The sequence below is a fragment of the Amblyraja radiata genome, chromosome 27 (genome assembly GCF_010909765.2).
Source record: "Amblyraja radiata isolate CabotCenter1 chromosome 27, sAmbRad1.1.pri, whole genome shotgun sequence".
In the NCBI taxonomy this organism is placed as follows: Eukaryota; Metazoa; Chordata; class Chondrichthyes; order Rajiformes; family Rajidae; genus Amblyraja; species Amblyraja radiata.
In genome coordinates this window covers 34539195-34558516 of record NC_045982.1, presented here as the reverse complement: position 1 = coordinate 34558516, position 19322 = coordinate 34539195, and the positions used below count along the sequence as shown (strand labels likewise).

General features: G+C 45.3%; 1 protein-coding gene across 1 annotated transcript in view; it reads left to right on the top strand.

Annotated features, from left to right (window-relative positions):
• The window catches only part of LOC116988613, a 57185-nt gene extending 38623 nt beyond the window's left edge, over window positions 1-18562 (top strand). The window contains exons 8-9 of the mRNA XM_033045486.1: window positions 2640-2879; window positions 17889-18562. Coding sequence (XP_032901377.1) covers window positions 2640-2879; window positions 17889-17946 — 298 coding nt within the window. The 3' untranslated portion in view covers window positions 17947-18562. The remainder of the gene's footprint in view (window positions 1-2639; window positions 2880-17888) is intronic.
• The last annotated feature ends 760 nt before the right edge of the window (window positions 18563-19322 follow it).

The following is a 19322-nucleotide window of genomic DNA, read 5'->3' as shown; positions in this document are numbered from 1 at the left end:
ACACCATACATCCATCACCTTTAAGAGTTACATTATGTTATTGAATTTCAAAGACATGATATATTTTTATTTAATGTGTGTGTTGTGGTTGAGAGGAATGTACTGTGTCCTTCCAATTTAATTTCTTGGCAAGATTGACCAGAAACAAAATGTATCCAGTATATTTAAATGGAAAATTGATGAATTAGTTTCATGAACTTCATCAGAAGGGATTGAGCAAACATCTCTAGACGAAAGTTGGTGCCAATGGAGAATGATGCATTCCTGCTGTTGCCATTGACTTAACTCTGGCTGTAGGCTGGGGAAATAGAACAAAATAGTGGTCTGAACCAAGACAAATGAACTGCTGGAGGAATGCACAGAGTGCTGGAGTAACTCAGCTTGTGGAGTTGTTCTCACATCCTCACTGGGTAAAACTGCTGGAACATAATCAGCACCTCACAAGGAGGAGCAGTTCAAGAAGACTGTTCATGACCCTCTCAAATACAATTTAGGATAGGCAATGGGCACAGGGGAAGAGATCCAGCGCCAGAGATCCAGGTTTGATCCTGACTGTATGGAGCTTGTATGTTCTCCTTGTTTTCTCCGGGTGTTCAGGTTTTCTGCCACGTTCTACATACGTGCAGGTTTGGCGGCTAATTGGCTTCTGTACATTGTGTCTAGCATGTAGGATAGAACTAGAACTGATCGCTGGTGGGTGTGGACTCGGTGGGCCGAAGGGCCTGATTCTAAACTAAAACTAATAGATGTGTAATAAAGAACTGCAGATGATGGTTTACACCAAAGATAGAAACAAAAAGCTGGAGTAACTCAGCGGGTCAGGCAGCATCTCCCAGAGAGAAGGAAAGGTTGATGTTTTGAGTCAAAACCCTTCGTCAGACTCAACCCGAAATGTCACCCATTCCTTCTCTCCAGAGATGCTGCCTGCCCCACTGAGTTACTCCAGCATTTTGTGTCTATCTTTGGTATAAACCAGAATCTCCAGTTCCTTCTGACACTTAATAGCTGGTGGGCATGCCTGAAAAAATAAATAGAGATAGCCTTGTGTCACTAGGAAGGTGTGTGCCTTATTCTGTCAACAGTTGCATCTTCTCCCATTGTGCAATGTAAGTTGCAGTTCTGGTTTCTTAGAGCCACATGAACAATTTCTGGACTTAAACATACTCGTGGGCTAAATGAGTTCATCTCACCGAGCTGTTGAAAGTTTCACTTCATCCTGCTCTTCCTGTTCCTTGCAGAGCCGTAACTACAAGCTGCAACTTGATTGGGATGGGCGTTGGGGAAGTGTTCAAAAGGTGAAAGCACAGATTAAACTCGCTTGTCTTTGTTGGATGGTGGATGTTGAGGTGATGCAGACTGGGGTGGAGCTTTTATGCCCCCCATGATGAGTAGATGCATGAAATGTAATCAAGTAAGCAGTGCCATTCTCCCAACAACAGTGAACTGTGACACAAGGATGACAATTCAGCCGACACATCCAACAGAAAGCTACTCTGGACCAATATTAACTGAATCATGCCTAGCCTTAATGTTGCGATTTTAAATCTGTGGTTCAGAGGTAAAAGAGAGAAAGGATCTACAGAGCAGACAGTGGGGGTTGATAAATGACAAAGCAGATATGGAGATAGATGGAGGTCAATATGGATATGGTGTGGAGGGACATCCTTCCATGGGGGGGTACCTGTTTGAGGGGTGTGTGTGTTTGCGTGTGCATGTGTGCGTTTGTGCATGTGTGCCTATGTGCACGCTCATGTGTGTGTGCATATGTGTGGTGTGCATGTGTGGATGTGTGCTAGTGTGTATTTGTGCATGCATTCGTACTTGTGCATGTGTGTATATGTGCGTGCATGCATGTGTGTGTGCGTGCATGCATGAGTGTGTGTGTGTGGGTGTGCATGTATACGTGCGCCTCAGTGCAGGGGGTATGTGTATATGCGTATTTGTAGCCACATATATTACGGGTGACGTTTAGGGAATGTTCAGCTGTAATGGATGTCCCACGACAGGTTTTGAGAGATGGAAATGGAAGTCACAGGAGATATAACAGAATGGACTATCACTAGAATGAGTGATAGCTTGCATCATTGTGATCTAACTCTTCAATAATGCAAATCAATTCAATGATTCAATGAGACTTTATTGTCACATGTACCCAGCTTTGATTTTCATACAACCCAGTAAAATCATACAGCAGACCTCACCCAGGCAGTAAACAAGGGTCGCCACGTTTTGACACTGACAAAGTTACAAAAGTTCACTGAACATTCCTATCTAATGCCGGCCGCTGCACGTGGCAGCAGGCAGCCCCCCCCTTCATTCTCGGAGGCCCCCTTCCACACAGTTTACACCAAAAGAGCTTCTGCACACTCTTGTTCGTTTGTGTGTTTGTTGGATGGTTCCGGTGAAGGCGCTATGCACACGGCAGCCACACAACACTCACATATCTTGTTCTTTTTGTGTCACTTTAATTGAATTTTAATTTTGACGTGATGTATTTTGACGTAATTTTGAGTTTTCCTGTACCTTGTGTGTTGTGACTGTCGGCTGACCAATTTCCCTCCGGGGACGAATAAAGTCTATCGTATCGTGTTGTCCTATGGTCATTTTTACATTAAGTGCGATTCTATTCTCTCTCATAGATTGAAGGTGGATGTCAGAAGAGACCAACCCTTGAAAGCATACGCACCACGCTCGATCTTGGATCTAAAGATTGGGCACAAAGTGAAGGTTATATTGCCGATTGGCAAGGTTGGAACGGGTGTGTTGAAGTATATGGGTGCATTGCCCGGTGTGCCAGAGGTCTGTTTCGGAGTAGAGCTGGAGGTTCCTGGCAACGGCCTGCGTAATGGAGTTTTTGCAGGGTGCTGTTACTTCCAATGGTGAGTAGAGCCCCATGGCAGCTTTGGCAATGTTACAAACCATTTCAATACTGGGTTATGGTTTAGAGTTTTTAGTTAGAGATACAGCATGGATACTGATGGATACTATGGAGACAGATATTCAAAATCAGAAATATTTGCTTTGGGTGATGCTGTCGATTGCTAAAAAGATGATAACAGTGCTATGGAGAAAGGAAATGCCACCGAATGTTCAACAGTGGAGGGAAAGATTGAAAAATGTATACTTGATGGAAAGTATAACTGCTAAACTCCAGTTGAGGACGTGGCAGCAGGCAGCCTTTAATATTATATGGAAACCGGTACTATTACAAATGCCAAGATTGATTAAGGATATGAATGGATGAGCTTGCTCTGGTGCCTGTGAATAACATGCTTTTATGATAGAATGTTAAGAGGATTTGATGCGATGCTAATAGAGGTTAGGTGATTTGTATTTTGTCATTTTGCAACTGTCTTTTGTGTGTTTCTTTGTTTTGTCTGTATGTGTATTTTGTTATGTCAATAAATGTTGAGTTCAAAAAAAAAGAAACAGAACCTTCGGCCCACCATGTCTGCACCGACCAGTGATCAGTAGGAAAGAAGTGCAGGTGCTGGTTTAAATCGAAGATAAACACAAAATACTGGAGTAACTCAGGAGAGAAGGAATAGGTGACGTTTCGGGTTGAGACCCTTCTTCGGACTGGTGATCACCCGCACACTGACACTATCCTACACACTGGGAACAATTTACAATTTTTACCGCAACCAATTAACTTAACTTGTCTTTGGAGTGTGGGGGGGAAACTGGGGCACATGGGGAAAACCCACGAGGTCACGGGGAGAACATACAAACTCCATACAGACAGCACTTGTAGTCAGGATTAAACCCAGGTCTCTGGCATTGGAGGGCAGCAACTCTACCGCTGCGCCACCGTGCCGCACCACCTTGTTTGCATTGACAAATGTGTTAGCACATTACATGTCTGTGTATGAATAATACATAATACACTGTGTGTGGCATAATGCATAGAACAGTATAACACAAGAACAGGCCTGTCAGCCCACAATGTCTGTGCCGAACATCCTGCCAAGATCGTCATTTATCTGCCTGCACACGACCCATATGCCTCCATTCCTTGCATACCCATGTGCCTATCCATGTGCCTATCCAAAAGCCTCTTAAATACCACTCTCATATCTGCTTCAACCACCACCGCGTTCCAGGCACTCACGACCCTGTAGAAAAACATGCCCTGCACATCTCCTTTAAACTTTGTTCCTCTCACCTTAAAGCTCTACCCTCCAGTATTTGATTTTTCGATCCTGGGAAAAAGATTCTGCCTGTCTACCCGACCTATGGCCCTCATAATGTTATATGCTGCTCTCAGCTCACCATGCAACCTCAGGCATTCAAGAGAAAACAACCCAAGTCTGTCCATTCTGTCCCTGTAGCTAATTCCTGCTAATCTAGGCATCAGACTGGCCAACCTCCTCTGTGTTCTTTCTAAGCGTCCAACATCCTTCCTGTAACGTGGCGAACAGAACTGTACTCAATACTCCAAATGTGGCCTGACCAAAGTCCTATCTTCTTCTTCTTGCGTATGGCGTGCACAGCCTAAAGTTGTAGGACAACTTGTTCTATTTGATCTTATTTGACTGTGCACACCGGGTTGATTGCATTTGTCGAAACAGGGCGGACCACGTGAAGGTTGCAATCTCCCACCCCACCAAAGTCCTATAAATCTGCATCATGACTTCCTGACTCTTACACTCAATCTGCGACCTGTGAAAGGAACCATACCATATGCCTAAAATAGACATAAAATGCTGGAGTAATTCAGCGGGACAGGCTGCATCTCTGGAGAGAAGGAATGGACCACTCTGCCACTCTGTTTACTTGTGTTGCCACTTTCAGGGAGTTATGGTATGCAGATCTCTTTGTACATCAATGCTATTAAGAGCCTTTTCATTCATTGTGTATCTTCCCCTTACATTTGACCCCCCAAAGTACAACACCTCACACTTGCTCGGATTAAACTCCATCTGCCATTTCTCTGCCCACTTCTGCAGCTGATCTATGTCCCGCTGGAAACCTGCACAACCTTCCTCACAGTCCTCCCAGCAATCTTGGTGTTATCTGAAAACCTCCTAACCAACCCGTTTATGTTTACGTCCAAGTCATTCATTTATACATATTATAAGCAGCAGCGATCCCAGCACAGATCCCTGCAGACCTCCACTGCTCACAAACATCTAGCCTGAATATTGTTCTTACACCACAAGCCTCTGTCTTCCATCAATCAGTAAGCAAATTACAAATCTACACGACCAAGTATGTTAGGCATCTTAATCTTCTGGATTAGTTTACCATCAAATGCCTCATTAAAATCCATGTAAAGAACATCCACCTCCTGACCCTCATCAATAGAAACATAGTAACATAGAAAATAGGTGCAGGAGTAGGCCAGTCGGCCCTTCGAGCCATTCAATATGTTTAAGAAAGAACTGCAGATGCTGGAAAAATCTTCAGTCTGAAGAAGTGTCTCGACCCGAAACGTCATCTATTCCTTCGCTCCATAGATGCTGCCTGAGCCGCTGAGTTTCTTCAGCATTTTTGTCTACTTTCGAGCCATTTAATATGATCATGGCTGATCATCCAGAATCAGTACCCTGTTCCTGCTTTCTCCCCATATCCCTTGATTCCATTAGCCCTGAGCTGTATCTAACTCTCTAGAATACATCTTGAATGACCTTTGTCACTTCCTCAAAGACTCGATCAAGTTAGAAAGACACGACCTGCCACGTACAAAGTCTACGCTTTGTCTATGCTGACTGTCTCTAATTAACCTGTTCCCTTCTAAACTGGAGTAAATCCCACCACTGATGCAAGGCTTCAGTTCTCTTTGCTTCCATTCTTACACAAAGGAACTACATCAGCCACTCTCGGGACCTCCCAGACCGTCACTGTGGCTAGAGAAGATGCAAGGATCTTTGTCAAAGCCTCCACAACCACCTCTAACTTTTCCATTCTTCTTTTTTTCCAATGTGCTTTTTATGTTGAAGACATTGACTTAATCTAGAATAACAACAAATAAAGGCTGGAGGTTTTCCACAGGTCAGGCAGCATCTGCAGAGGCAAGCACCCTTGGAGCCCCAGCTCCACCACCTTTCATTGGAAATGGTGAAATGTAAAAAAACAAGTGTGTTTGCAATTGCGGAGAAAGGGAGGGGTGGAGAGAACAAATGGAATGTATGTAATGGGTGGTGACCGAGCCACAACACAAAGGGCGCTGATGACAGGATGATAAATGCCTATTAATCACAGCTGATCTGTCTGGCTGGAGCAGAGTAAATTAAGGGATGTGAATGAGTGGTGAGTGATTGAATAAAAACAATGCATGAACCGAGCGTTGTGGAGAACAGTTGCTGGAATTCTGGAATAAGGCAATGCTGAAAGAATGCAACAGATTAGTGAGAATTGGTTTAAAGAGAATAACAGAATTAATTTTAGCTGAAGGCAGACACAATGCTGGAGTAACTCGATGGGACAGGCAGCATCTCTGGAGAGAAGGAACGGGTGACTTTTCGGGTCGAGACCCATCTCAGACTTAATTTGAACTGTTCTGGCCAGCTTTGACCAGTTTAGACACAAATAGGAATGGGTGTTTGTCCGAAGGTGATCACTGAGTCTCAATAAGTGCAATATGGAGAAGCTGGAGAGGAACTGTTGCTCACACTGATGTTGGGCTTCATTGGAAGAGTATTAGAGGTTGAGGATAAAGAGGTGAGAGTGGGAATGGGATGGAAAATGAGAGTCAAGAGTCAACAGTGTTTAACTGTCTCTAGACTTTAGACTTTAGAGATACAGCCCACCAGGTGCGTGCTGACTAGCAATCACACCATACACTAGCACTATCCTACACACTCGGGACAATATACAATTTACAGAAGCCAATTAAATAACAAACCTGCATGTCTTTGGAACGTGGGAGGAAACCGGAGCATCCGGAGAAAACCCACGCGGTCACAGGGAGAACATACAAACTCCGTACAGACAGCAGCTGTAGTCAGGATAGAACCCGGGTCTCTAGCGCTGTAAGGCGGCGGCAACTCTACCCTAGCGCCACTGTGCCACCTTGAGAGTGTGGCCACGGTGGTGAGTGTCACCGATGATGCTGGTTGCCTTTATGATGCAGTGCTCCCTGTAGGTCCTTTCAATGGTGGGGAGATCAGTACCCGTGATGGACTGGGCAGTGTTCACCACTTTATTCCTGGGCGCTTGAGTTGCCGAACCGGGTCATGATGCAACCAATCAATAATCTCTCTGCGACACACCTGTAGAAGTTCAAGAGAGTATTCGTTAACAGACTGAATCTCTCAATCCTCTCTGGATTAGAAGCGTTGATGGGCTTTCTTTACGATTGTATCAGTGTGCTGGGCCCAGGAGAGATGTTCAGAGATATGCACACCTAGGAACTTTAAAGTTGTTGACTTCCGTCACCGCTGACCCGTTGATGAAGACTGGTTCCGTGGATCCTCGGCCTCTCTCTTCTGAAGTCAACAATCATCTCCTTGGTCTTGCTGATGTTAAAAGAGCAAGGTTGTTGTTCTGCCACAATTCAATCAGATGATTGATCTCCCTCCTATAGTCTGGCTGTAAATTGTCCAACAAATGTGGTGGTGTCATAGAGTCTTCTTCTTCTTCTTGCGTATGGCGTGCGCAGCCTAAAGTTGTAGGGAAACTTGTTCTATTTGATCTTGTTTATGCACGTCAGGTTGATTGCATTAGTCGAAACAGGGTGGACCATGTGAAGGTTGCAATCTCCCACCCCGTGTCATAGAGTCATAAGGTTATAAGGTCATAAGTGATAGGAGTAGAATTAGACCATTTGGCCCATCAAGTCTATTCCGCCATTTAATCATGGCTGATCTACCTCTCATCTCCTAGAACAGAGATGAGGAAACACTTTTTCTCACAGAGAGTGGTGAGTCTGTGGAATTCTCTGCCTCAGAGGGCGGTGGAGGCAGGTTCTCTGGATGCTTTCAAGAGAGAGCTAGATAGGGCTCTTAAAAATAGCGGAGTCAGTGGATATGGGGAGAAGGCAGGAACGGGGTACTGATTGCGGTTGATCAGCCATGATCACATTGAATGGCGGTGCTGGCTCGAAGGGCCGAATGGCCTACTCCTGCACCTATTGTCTATTGTCTATTGTCCTAACCCCATTCTCCTGCCTTCTCCCCATAACCTCTGACACGTACTAATCAAGAATACATCTATCTCTGCCTTAAAAATATCCACTGACGGCCTCCACAGCCTTCTGTTGCAAATAATTCCACAGATTCACCACACTCTGACTAAATTAATTTCTCCTCATCTCCTTTCTAAAAGAACGTCCTTTAATTCTGAGGTTATGGCCTCTAGTCCTAGACTCTCCCAATAGTGGAAACATCCTCTCCACATCCACTCTGTCCAAGCCTTTCACTATTCTGTATGTTTCAATGAGGTCACCCTCATTCTATTAAACGCCAGCGAGTAGAGTCCCAGTGCCGACAAACGCTCATCATAGGTTAACCTACTCACAATATTCAAAATGCGGCCTTACCAGCACCTTTTAGAGCCTCACCATTACATCCCTGTGTTTGTATCCAAGCATAGTGTCATACCTTGTGGAAACAGATCATTCGGCCCAATTTTCCCACATCGGCCAACATGTTCCAGCTACAGTAGTCCCACCTGCCTGCGTTTGGCCCATATCCCTCCAAACCTGAGGTACACAAAAATGCTGGAGAAACTCAGCGGGTGCAGCAGCATCTATGGAGTGAAGGAAATGGGCAACGTTTAGGGCCGAAACCCTTCTTCTAAACATCACTCCAAACCTGTCCTATCCATGATTGTCAACCATGTCAGTGAATTTGAAATGGAGTTGGAGCTGTGTGTGGTTGAACAGTTATGAGCATAGAGTGAGTAGAGCAGTGGGCTGAGCACACAGCCTTGAGATGCTCCTGTGCTGATGGTTGACGAGGAAGACGTGTTGCTGCCAATTCTTACCGATTATGGTCTGTTGACGAGGCAGTTGAGAATCCAGTTGCTAGAGATGCATCTCAAAAAATATGTACCTGCACTCCTAGATCCCCCTGCTCTACAACACCTGCCATTCACTGTAGGCCCTGCCCTGCTTAGACTTCCCAAAATGCAACGTCTCACATTTATCTGTATTAACCATTCCTCAGCCCACCTGCCTAATCAATCAAGATCCTTCTGCAATTTTTGACAACCATCTTCGTTATCTACAATACCACCCACTTTTGTGTCATCTGCAAACTTGCCAATCATGCCTTGTCCGTTCTCATCCAAATCATTGATATAGATGACCAACAGCAATGGACCCAGCACTGAACCTGAGGCACTTCACTAGCCTGAGGCCTCCAGTCTGAAAAACAACCTTCCATCATCCCTCTCACAGTTCTGGTGAAAGGTCCTGGACCTAGAACATAGAACATTACAGGAATGTGGCCTTTGAACGTTGATTTCTCTCATTTCAAGGAACTCATACATTCCCACCCCTTCCGCCCCTTTCTTTCCACCTCTCCCCCACCCTAGTCATCCTACCAGTTCCACTGTTCGCATCCTTGTATCCCTCTTGTTACCTCACCTTCCCCAGCCAACAATGGGCCATTATGGACTCCACCCTTCCTGAAGTCAGCAATTGCTGGCCCAGATTTATTTGGGCCTTTTTTCCCCTGCAGTTTATTCCCCCCCGCTCACCCCCCACCCAATATTTTCAGTCTGAAGAAGGGTTCTGACCTGAAATGTCACCTATCCTTTTTCTCCAGGTCGTCTGAGTTACTGCAGCATTTTGTGTCTATCTGTGTTGCATTATATCTCTGCAGAAGACAAAGAGCAGCCATTGGGATGGTTTCAGACTCTGACCTCGAATATAAATGCGTTGTGATTTTTAACTTTTTCACTTTCTTTTGCCAAACAGGATATTTTTAATAACTGGATTTCAATGTATGTTTCCTGCAACCACTGGGTTTTACTAGACTTATCACTTGCTCAGTGCTAAAAAAATCTCTCTGGTCTTCACTGTGCCATGAACTGTATTCATAATCATTAAATTCCGTGAAATATTTCACAGCTTCAAAACCGACCAAATTACTCCATAGACAATGAAGTGCTGTTGAACTTTACACACTGCAGTGATGGGGCAACTACAGCTAATGTGTGTTTAGAAAGGTAGAGTGTACAGTGCCAGAGACCCGGGTTCGATCCTATCTACGGGTGCTGTCTGTATGGAGTTTGTACATTCTCCCCGTGACCTGCGTGGATTTTCTCCTTGTGCTCCGGTTTCCACCCACACTCCAAAGACTCCAATCGCTCCTAGTATGTGTTTACGATAGTGTTAGTTTGCGGGAATCGCTGGTCAGCAGGGACTCGGTGGGCTGAACGGCCTGTTTCTGAGCTGTATCTCTAAACTAAACTATAAACTAAAATAGTAAGATTAAACGAGAACTTACCAGTTTGAAGTTTGATCTGTATTTTATGAGGAGTTACGATGAGGGATTACGTGAAGAACCCGCTCAGCACGCATGCGCGGCATACTTCAAAGCAGCCATGTGGAATCACAGATAGACACAGTTATTGAAGTAAACATAGTAAAGAAAAGGAGACATCAGTTTAACATTTTGACCCATATTAATGAGGGTGGGAGCGGAGGGCACGTAATCCCTCATCGTAACTCCTCATAAAATACAGATCAAACTTCAAACTGGTAAGTTCTCGTTTAATCTTACTGTTTTACTTCGGAGTCACGTGAGTGACTACGTGAAGACTTCAAAGCTCTGTGATTTCAAACCGTGTAACAGGTATTATTTCACGCACTGCCGAAGTCCTTGAGGGAGGAAGTGTGTTATCGTAATCAACCAATGAATCTGTTTGTAGAAAAACACAATGGTATTTTTTAACAATAACAACAAAGAAATTAAATTGCTCCCCTGGGCTTAAATTAAATATTTGCAGTCTGTAAAATCTTTCCTGCAACTAAAACAGGTTTTGCCAACGGCTTATTATAAAATTTCTGAACGGTCTTTCCCCCGACCATCCTGCTGTAGCCAGGATGTGGTCTATAGGCACGTCCATTCTTTTAGCCGTCGACGTGGATGCTGCCCTGGTGGAATAAAATTTGTACATGTTAGTGTTTATCCCACCTGCTTGAGCCATTTCGAAATGGTTTGGCTCGTCACCCGACCATAAGGTTTTTTAAGACTGACCCACAAGGCTTTTCATCTCCCTCGAATATTTTGGTTGTGACTATGTAGGATAGTAGGTGGGTCATGGCACATAACCGTGGTTCTGGCGGGTAAGCCCGGAATTCCACGACTGGATTAGGTGATCCTGGTCTGCTCTGTTTGATCAGTCTCTGGATAACGACAGAGATCTGGTCTGGAGCTGTGAGCATGCTGTCCAGTCGCAATAGGTGTAGTGACTGGACCCTCTGTGCAGATACAAGTGCCATCAACATGAGTGTTTTGAGCATAGATTGTTCCAGGTTGAGGGATCTGGCTGGTGGCTATCCCCTGAGATATGTCAGGACCACACTGACATCCCATGTATGGGTGCACCTTGGTCTAGGGGGTTAGAGTTGTAAATACCCTTCATTAGTTTGACCACCAGCGGGTGGGACCCCATGGCCTGTTGTCCTGGAGCTGGTTTTAAATAGACAGGCAGGGCACTTCTAGCTGTGTTGATGGCTCTGTAGCTGAGTCCTTCATCGTGGTGAAGGTTCGCCAGGAATTTCAGTACGTTGGTAACTGTAGCGGTTGAGTAGGTGGTCCCTGTATCCAAGCAGTACTTCTCCCATTTTTTGATGCTGGACAAGTGCTGTTTTTAGTGGATGTTCGGAGGGATGCTGACATGGTGTCGACGGTTTGTTCTGATAATCCCAGTCCCAGAAGTGGTTTGTGCAGAATCTGCAACCCAGGAGTTTGATTTGTTCATGGCACGGGTGGCTTGTGCCCGACATTGGGTGTTAATAACTCTGGGTCACTGGGGAATACCATCGGAGTTTCAACAACCATGTCATGGAGTATTGGGAACCATGGCTGCGTAGGCCAGTCGGGTACTATCAAAATACCTGAAGCAGAGTCCATTTGTATTGTACGTAGTCCCCAACTGATGAGGCAGTAGGGAGAAAATGCATAGAAGAAGAATTTCCCCAATCCAGCGCGAACGTATCTACTGCTGCTGCCTCAGGGTCTGGTTCCCAAGCGACATACATAGGTACCTGGTAATTTAGCCTTGATGCAAATAAATCGATATCTGGCGTGCCATATTGCTTGATAACTTTTGCAAATATTTTGGGGTTTAACATCCATTCGATGTTGTCATTAAATTTACGTGACCTGGTGTCTGCCACTGTATTTAGCTTACCTGGTAGGTAAGTTGCTGATAGCCAAATATGTCTTTCAACACACCATTGCCAAATTGTGTTGACCAACATGTCGCATGATACCGATTTTATGCCGCCTATATGGTTAATGTAGGCCACCACCGTAGTATTATCTATTTGTAACTGTACATGCAAGTGTTGCATATTTGTGCATATGCTTTTAACCATAAAAGTCACCCAACATCTCTAGATAATTAATGCCCAGTGTAAGTGGTAACGATGACTCTCGGTTAGTCCATCTACTACTTGTGCTGGATATAGAGTTAGTTGCTCCCCAGCCTTGAGCACTGGCATCTGTTTGGATAACTAACAAGGGTTAGTGATGATAATAAGGCTGAAACTATGCCAAACGTTTTTTGCCCACCACTGTTGTTCTGATATTGCTTCAGTGGGTAACTTTATGACACGATCATAATGACCTGTGTGTCGTTTTGGTGCCTGTACCTTTGCTCTTTGTAAGTTTTGACAGTGCAAAGGTCCGAATCATTAAATTGTTGCATGATTGTGCCAATTCAACTGTTTTGTCTCTTGGCAATGTTACAGTCACGTAGACTGAATTAATTGTGAAGCCCAAGTAGTCCATGATTGTGGATGGCTTCAACTTAGATTTATCTGGATGTAAGACAATCCCAGGGTTTCGAACAACTGTTTGGTAGCTGATACAGCTATCATAGTCAATTCCATGGTCTTGCCTATTATTTAAGATATCATCAAGATATGCCATGACAATATGTTTTTGTCTTCTGAATATTGTCAGCTCTGGTTTTGGTATCTTGGTGAATAATCTATGGCTGATGTGAATCCATTGGGTAACGCTTTAAACTGCCATAGCTGCCCCATCCAGGTAAATTTCAGGTATCTGCGATGATCCTTGTGAATGGTACTAAATAGTAAACATCTTTAAGATCAATGCTTGCCATGAAGTATCCTTTGGAAATTAGTTGTTTGGCAGTAACAACCGTTTCCATTTTGAAATGTATATACTTAACAAACATATTTAGTGAAGTTAAGTCAATGATGATGCGACATACACCATCTTTTTTGGGTTTAGTGAATATATTTGATACGAATTCCAAGGGTTCATGTTTTCCCATGATACCCTTTGTAATTAGTCTCACCAGTTCAGCTTGTCCCTCTCGTTTCTCTAACGGAGAGGGAAAATACCCTCTGGGGTGAATTTAGAACTGGTGGCAATTTTTCTAGTATGAATTGTATTTTATATCCACTAATGCCATTGAGTATATACTGATCACTCGTGATAGACTCCCGTGCTTCTTAAAACAGGTGTAATCTCCCCCCTGTTAGTATTAAGCCCCTATTTTCTATATGCTGGTAGGAACCAGACCCACCTACCTCCATGGTTATGGGTATTTCTTCTGTTTCCTGCTGGTCCAACGAGTCTTGCACGTCGTTTGACGTGGCGGTGATGTTGGGGGGTGGCGCATTTTCCATGGGGAAAAAAGGCCCTGGCCTAAAAAAGACTTCCGGGGATAGAATGCGGACCCCGAGCTTTACACCAGTCCCATATGGTATACGTCGACTGATGGACGCGATGCGGTGCTGCTGCTTAGGAATTATTGTTTTTGGTTTGCTCGTCCCTGGCCTGCCCTCATGAGACCGAAGGTATTTTAAAGCCTCTTCCATATCCTTCATATGCTTTGTGAGGTTTTTGCCAAAGAGCAGTGGGTCTGGCTCAGTGGTTGGGGTATGCAAAACCCCGCAAATTTAGGATTTTATGGCAGGTTTTATGATTTGTTTACGAAGGTTGTGGTCATCTCCATATTTGTCCACGGAACGAGCAAACGATGTGATGGCTGACGTCAGGAGCCTGAGGATCCGCTGCAGTTTCCTAAAGCCTTATTGACCACCTCTCCTGTAGGGGCCTGTTGGAGAGGTAGTTAATGCTGGCCGCTGGTTTGGCCTTTAACGGCCTCCTGCACGTGGGGTTGCCACGTAGCAGTCCACCACACCTAGTGGCTCTTCCTGTTCCTGCACCCCTTGCATACTCCCGAGATCTTCAGCCATCTTCTTGACCAGCCCAGTCCTGGTCACCAAAGCTACCCTCGGGTAAGGAGGAAGCAATGGACAGTGCAGAAGACACTGTGGAGGGAGTGCCTGAACTCTCCCATGCGAGAGCGCCCCTCACGAAGCGTGTCTCGCTGGAACTCCTGCTCCAGGAGCCGCTCCAGCGGCTCAGGCGGCTGTCTCTCCCTCGGGCCGGTGGAGAGATGTCCCTGTCCGACAAGTCGGAAGCCACCGGCCGGACGCCTCTTCCGTGGCTTTACTTCCAGCCCGCTGCTTAGGCGCTAGCGGGCTGGGCTCGGACGCGGTGTCGGGGAATAGCGGAGCACCCGGTAAGCGGTCCTACCGCCTTGTTTCTGCCCCCCCCCAGATGGAACGCTCCTCCGTGGAGTCGAGCGGGGAACAGGTCTTTTCAGGCGGCTGTCTTTCCCCCCCGTGCGGGTGGAGAGACGTCCCCGTTCGACAAGTCGAAGCCACTGGTCGGACACCTCTTCCGTGGCTTGCTTCCAGCGCGGTGTCGGGGGATAGCGGAGCGCCGGGTAAGTGGTCCTACCGCCTTGTTGCTGCCCCCCCCCCCCAGATGGAACGCTCCTCCGTGGAGTCGAGCGGAGGACAGGTTTGTTCTAGAGCCTTTCTTCTCTGCCTGACAGCAGAAGGCTCCCTGTGAAAGAAAAACCCGACCTCAGAGCTTACCTGACGGTCCGTTCTTTCACCCCGTAGCGGGAGCGCCTGACTCCCGATGCGCCGCTGTTGCTCTGCTGAACGTAATGCCGCGCATGTGTGCTGAGCGGGTTCTTCACGTAGTCACTCACGTGACTCCGAAGTAAAATAAAACATCTACCATGATTGTAAAATTGGAAAGAATGCCAACTAAGTCACAGATTTCCATCTAATTTCCAATAGTAACTGGGGTAACTCACAGAGATGAGACAATGCTGTGTCCTCTGGTTTCCATTGCTATAGTTTTGTGACAATTATATCTTTCACTAGAATTAAAATTAATCAGTCCAATGAACAAATCATTCTTTTAACAAACCAGTACTATCCAGAAAAAGCTATAAAACTCAAGGTAATATGAAGATATTCATGAATAAGTTTTTTTTACCTGATTATTCAGAATCATTCAGAGTCCAATAGGCCCTTCTGTTCAACTTGCCCACACCGGCCAACGTGCCCCATCTACACTAGTCCCACTTGCCTGCGTTTGGCCCATATCCGTCTAAACCTGTCCTATCCATATGTACCCTGTTCACCCAATCAAAAAAACCCACTGAAATAACATGCATCTTACATGCATCTAAACTGAAGAGAAACTACTGTAGGAAGGAACTGCAGATGATGATTTACACCGATGATAGATACAAAATGCTGGAGAAACTCAGTGGGTCAGGCAGCATCTCAGGCAGAGTCTGAAGAAGGGTCCCAACCTAAAACGTCACCTATTCCTTTTCTCCAGAGATGCTGCCTGGCCCGCTGAGTTACTCCAGCTTTTTGTGTCTATCTTCAGAGAAACTACCATGGTGAGAAGGTACTATTAAAGGTATTTTATTAGTCACATTCACATACACCCAAGTGTAGTGAAGTGAAATGCTTTTTGCCATTTTGCAGCACACAAAAAAAGAATACAGACATAACACCAATGAAAGTCTTAAACACAAAGAACATCCCCCCAGAGTGGCTTCCCAACCCCAGTTCACCCATAGTCGGGCCCATTGAGGCCTCCACAGTTGCCTCTAGGGAGGCCCGATGTTCCAGGCTGTTCTCGCCGGCGTTGGTAGAGTCCTCCCAGCGGCCTGGGAACCCTGGAACGGCTGCTTCCGCATTGGAGGCCGCGGCTTCCGAAGCCAACAAGGCCGCGCCGGTTGGAGCTCCGCAACTGGCGATCTCATCTAGAGATCCCAGGCTCCCGATGTTAAGTTCAGCGCCGCCGCCCGCAGCTGGTCGCTCCACAGTCCCGCAGCTCCGCAATGTTTTACCCGGCGATCTCAGCTCACCGGAGTTCCAGCGCGGAGACCCGGGCAAGGCATCGCCCGCTCCGCGATAGCGCTCCAGCGCTGTGCCGCCGCCGAAGCCGAGGTTCTGGGCAGTCCCCGACAGGAAACGCCGCTCCAGGCCCGCTGGTAGGCCGCGAGGACGGGTCAAAGCTGCAGCCCGGAGAAAAGCCGCCACTCCGACCAGGTAGGGACCCTGAAAGGTAGTTTCCCCCTCCCCCTCCCCCCCCCACCCCCCACATAAAAAAAGTCTAGACCTCCAAACAAAACACTTAACTAACTAAAATAAAAATAAAAAGATGAAGAGACAGACAGGTATTCATTGAGGTCTTCCTGTAATAATAATATTAACACATTACCAGCACTCAGAAAACCCCTGTGCTTCAGAAACTGATCACTTGATGGTGGACAAACCATTTTGAAAGATTGAATCTGAAGGAAACCTGAAACGTGCCTAAATATTGCTTAAAAATACCTGATCGGTTCACTTGCTGTTGACATTGATGAGCAAGTACAGTCATGCCCACAGCACTGCTATTTGGAAAGCAAAAAAGCATTATCTGCCTCTAATTATCACATATATTTCACACAATATCCTTCCATATCTCTCGTTTCCCGCTCCCCTGATTTTCAGTCTGAAGAAGAGTCTAGACTTGAAACATCACCCATTTCTTCTCTCAAGACATGCTGCCTGTTCCGCTGAGTCACTCCAGCATGTTGTGTCTATCTTCGGTGTAAACCAGCAATTGCAGTTCCTTCCGACACTAATATATTTAATCTCACCCTGTTAGAAGTATTCCCTTTTATTCTACACATCCTTCCTGCATCTTCTCTGTAAATGAAAACAAATGTGTTTTATCCCTCTCCCTGTTCTGATGAAAGATCCTGGACTTAGAACATGGAACATTATAGGACAGGGACAGTCCCTTCAGCCCACAATGTTTGTGCCAAACATGATGCCGTTGAAGTCATCTCCTCTACCTGCATTTGATCCATATCTCTCCATTCCCTACATGTGTCTATCTAAAAGCTTCTTAAATGCCACTATCATATCTGCCTCCATCACCATCTCTGGCAGCGTGTTCCAGACACCACCAAGTCACCTACACACTGGAGGCAATTATTGTATCGACCACAGATTTTTAGGATGTGAACGGAAGCCAGAGCACCTGAACGAAACCCTCCCAGTTGCAGGGAGCGTGCAGACTCCACACTGGTAATACTAGAGGGCAGGACTGGTTAGGTCGCTGGATTTGTGAGGCAGAAGGTATATCAACTGCACCTCATGCTGTCACATATCTGTGTTGAAACATCTCTGTAATTTACTTGGCAATTTCTCTCCGTTGCCTCTTCAGTTGAATTACCATGTTATCTTCTGAAGATTAATTATGGAATTAAAAGAAACATGGCACAAACTTTAGCTTGTCCGTGGTGCGTCAGCATAAGAAAGGCAATTCTGCTTTATGAAAATCTTATCAACTACAATTATGTTTTGTTCTGAAATGAATGGTTCTGACCGATTATTTCCTTTGTTTTTTTCCATGCAGCAAACCAGGCCAAGGCGTCTTTGTCAACTTTAGCAAAATATTGATGATCTACGAATAAAAATTGTTCCCTAAAAGAAAACGGCTTCTATTTATTGATGTAGTTAAGGTAACATTACATTATCAACGGTAAAAATCCAGCCACAGTCCAATCCAGCTGAGTTTAGTTTATTATCACATGTACCGAGGTACAATGAGAAACTTTTGTTATGGCAAGATATGAAACCTAGTGATCGACTAAGCAAGAACTGTCGGGAAAGCACCAGAAACATGTTACATGTTGGCTTCATAATGCCCACTTCCAGTCTAACTGGAAAACTCTGCAGTTCCTATCCACCCATTTCTTCTCTCCAGAGATGCTACCTGTCCCGCTGAGTTACTCCAGCATTTTGTGTCTATCTTCAATTTAAACCAGCATCTGCAGTTCCTTCCTGCACACAAAGTCTGCTTCTGTTTCTGCTTTAAAGTCCATTGCGAATAAGTATGTAGCTTCTAAATTGATGGTATTGTCTCTTTCTGGCCTTTCATTTGGGAAATGTTTCTTTTCAAAGTTTCATGCTTGGTGTACAGTCTGTTTATTTTGTGATCCAATGCATGGAAATTTACTGTTTCTCATTCTCATTGATTAGTACGGTGTCAGGGGTTATGGGGAGAAGGCACAAAAATGGGATCAGGAGGGAGAGATCGATCAGCCATGATTGAATGGCGGAGTAGATGTGATGAGCTGAATGACCTAATTCTACTCCTATCACCTATGATCTTATGATCTAACATGTGGGTGATCAGCATCGCACTGGCAGAAAACCTGTAAATTGGATCAGATACGATACGATACAATAGAACTTTATTCATCGCCGGTGGGAAATTGGTCTGCCAATGTTGATTCCGGATCTAATACTCTTTCCCTCGTCTGGTTCAGTAAACCACTGAGTCGAACACTGGAGTCCAAACCCTTCTTTATTTGTTTACATATTTGTATACATTTTTTATATACATATTGTGTATACATATTGTATACATTTTGTATACATATTCTTTATTTGTACACAGCACCACGGGGCCTGCCTCGGATCCACTCACTTGAGCCCTCAGCAGCCTCGCGCAAAGAGAACAGAAGGAAAGACAATCGACATGCCCTAACGAATGACCCACCCTTGTATACCCATATACCCCTATACATTAAGCATCAGTATACTGAAACATAACAGAAACCATTTTAGGAACCAAGACTTAGTGGCGACAGGTGGGTCAAATGGGCAGAAGCTTCCCGGGGCTTCTTCAGAGGTCCAGACTTACTGGAGCCAACTAGGTCACATGGGTCTCCAGCACCTTGCAATGTATTGTCACTATCAGTGAAGCCCAGTTTCCCACAGATGCCTGCCATTTCCAAAGTACCCAAACCCCTGCATATTGACACCAACAGCAGCGGCGATTCAG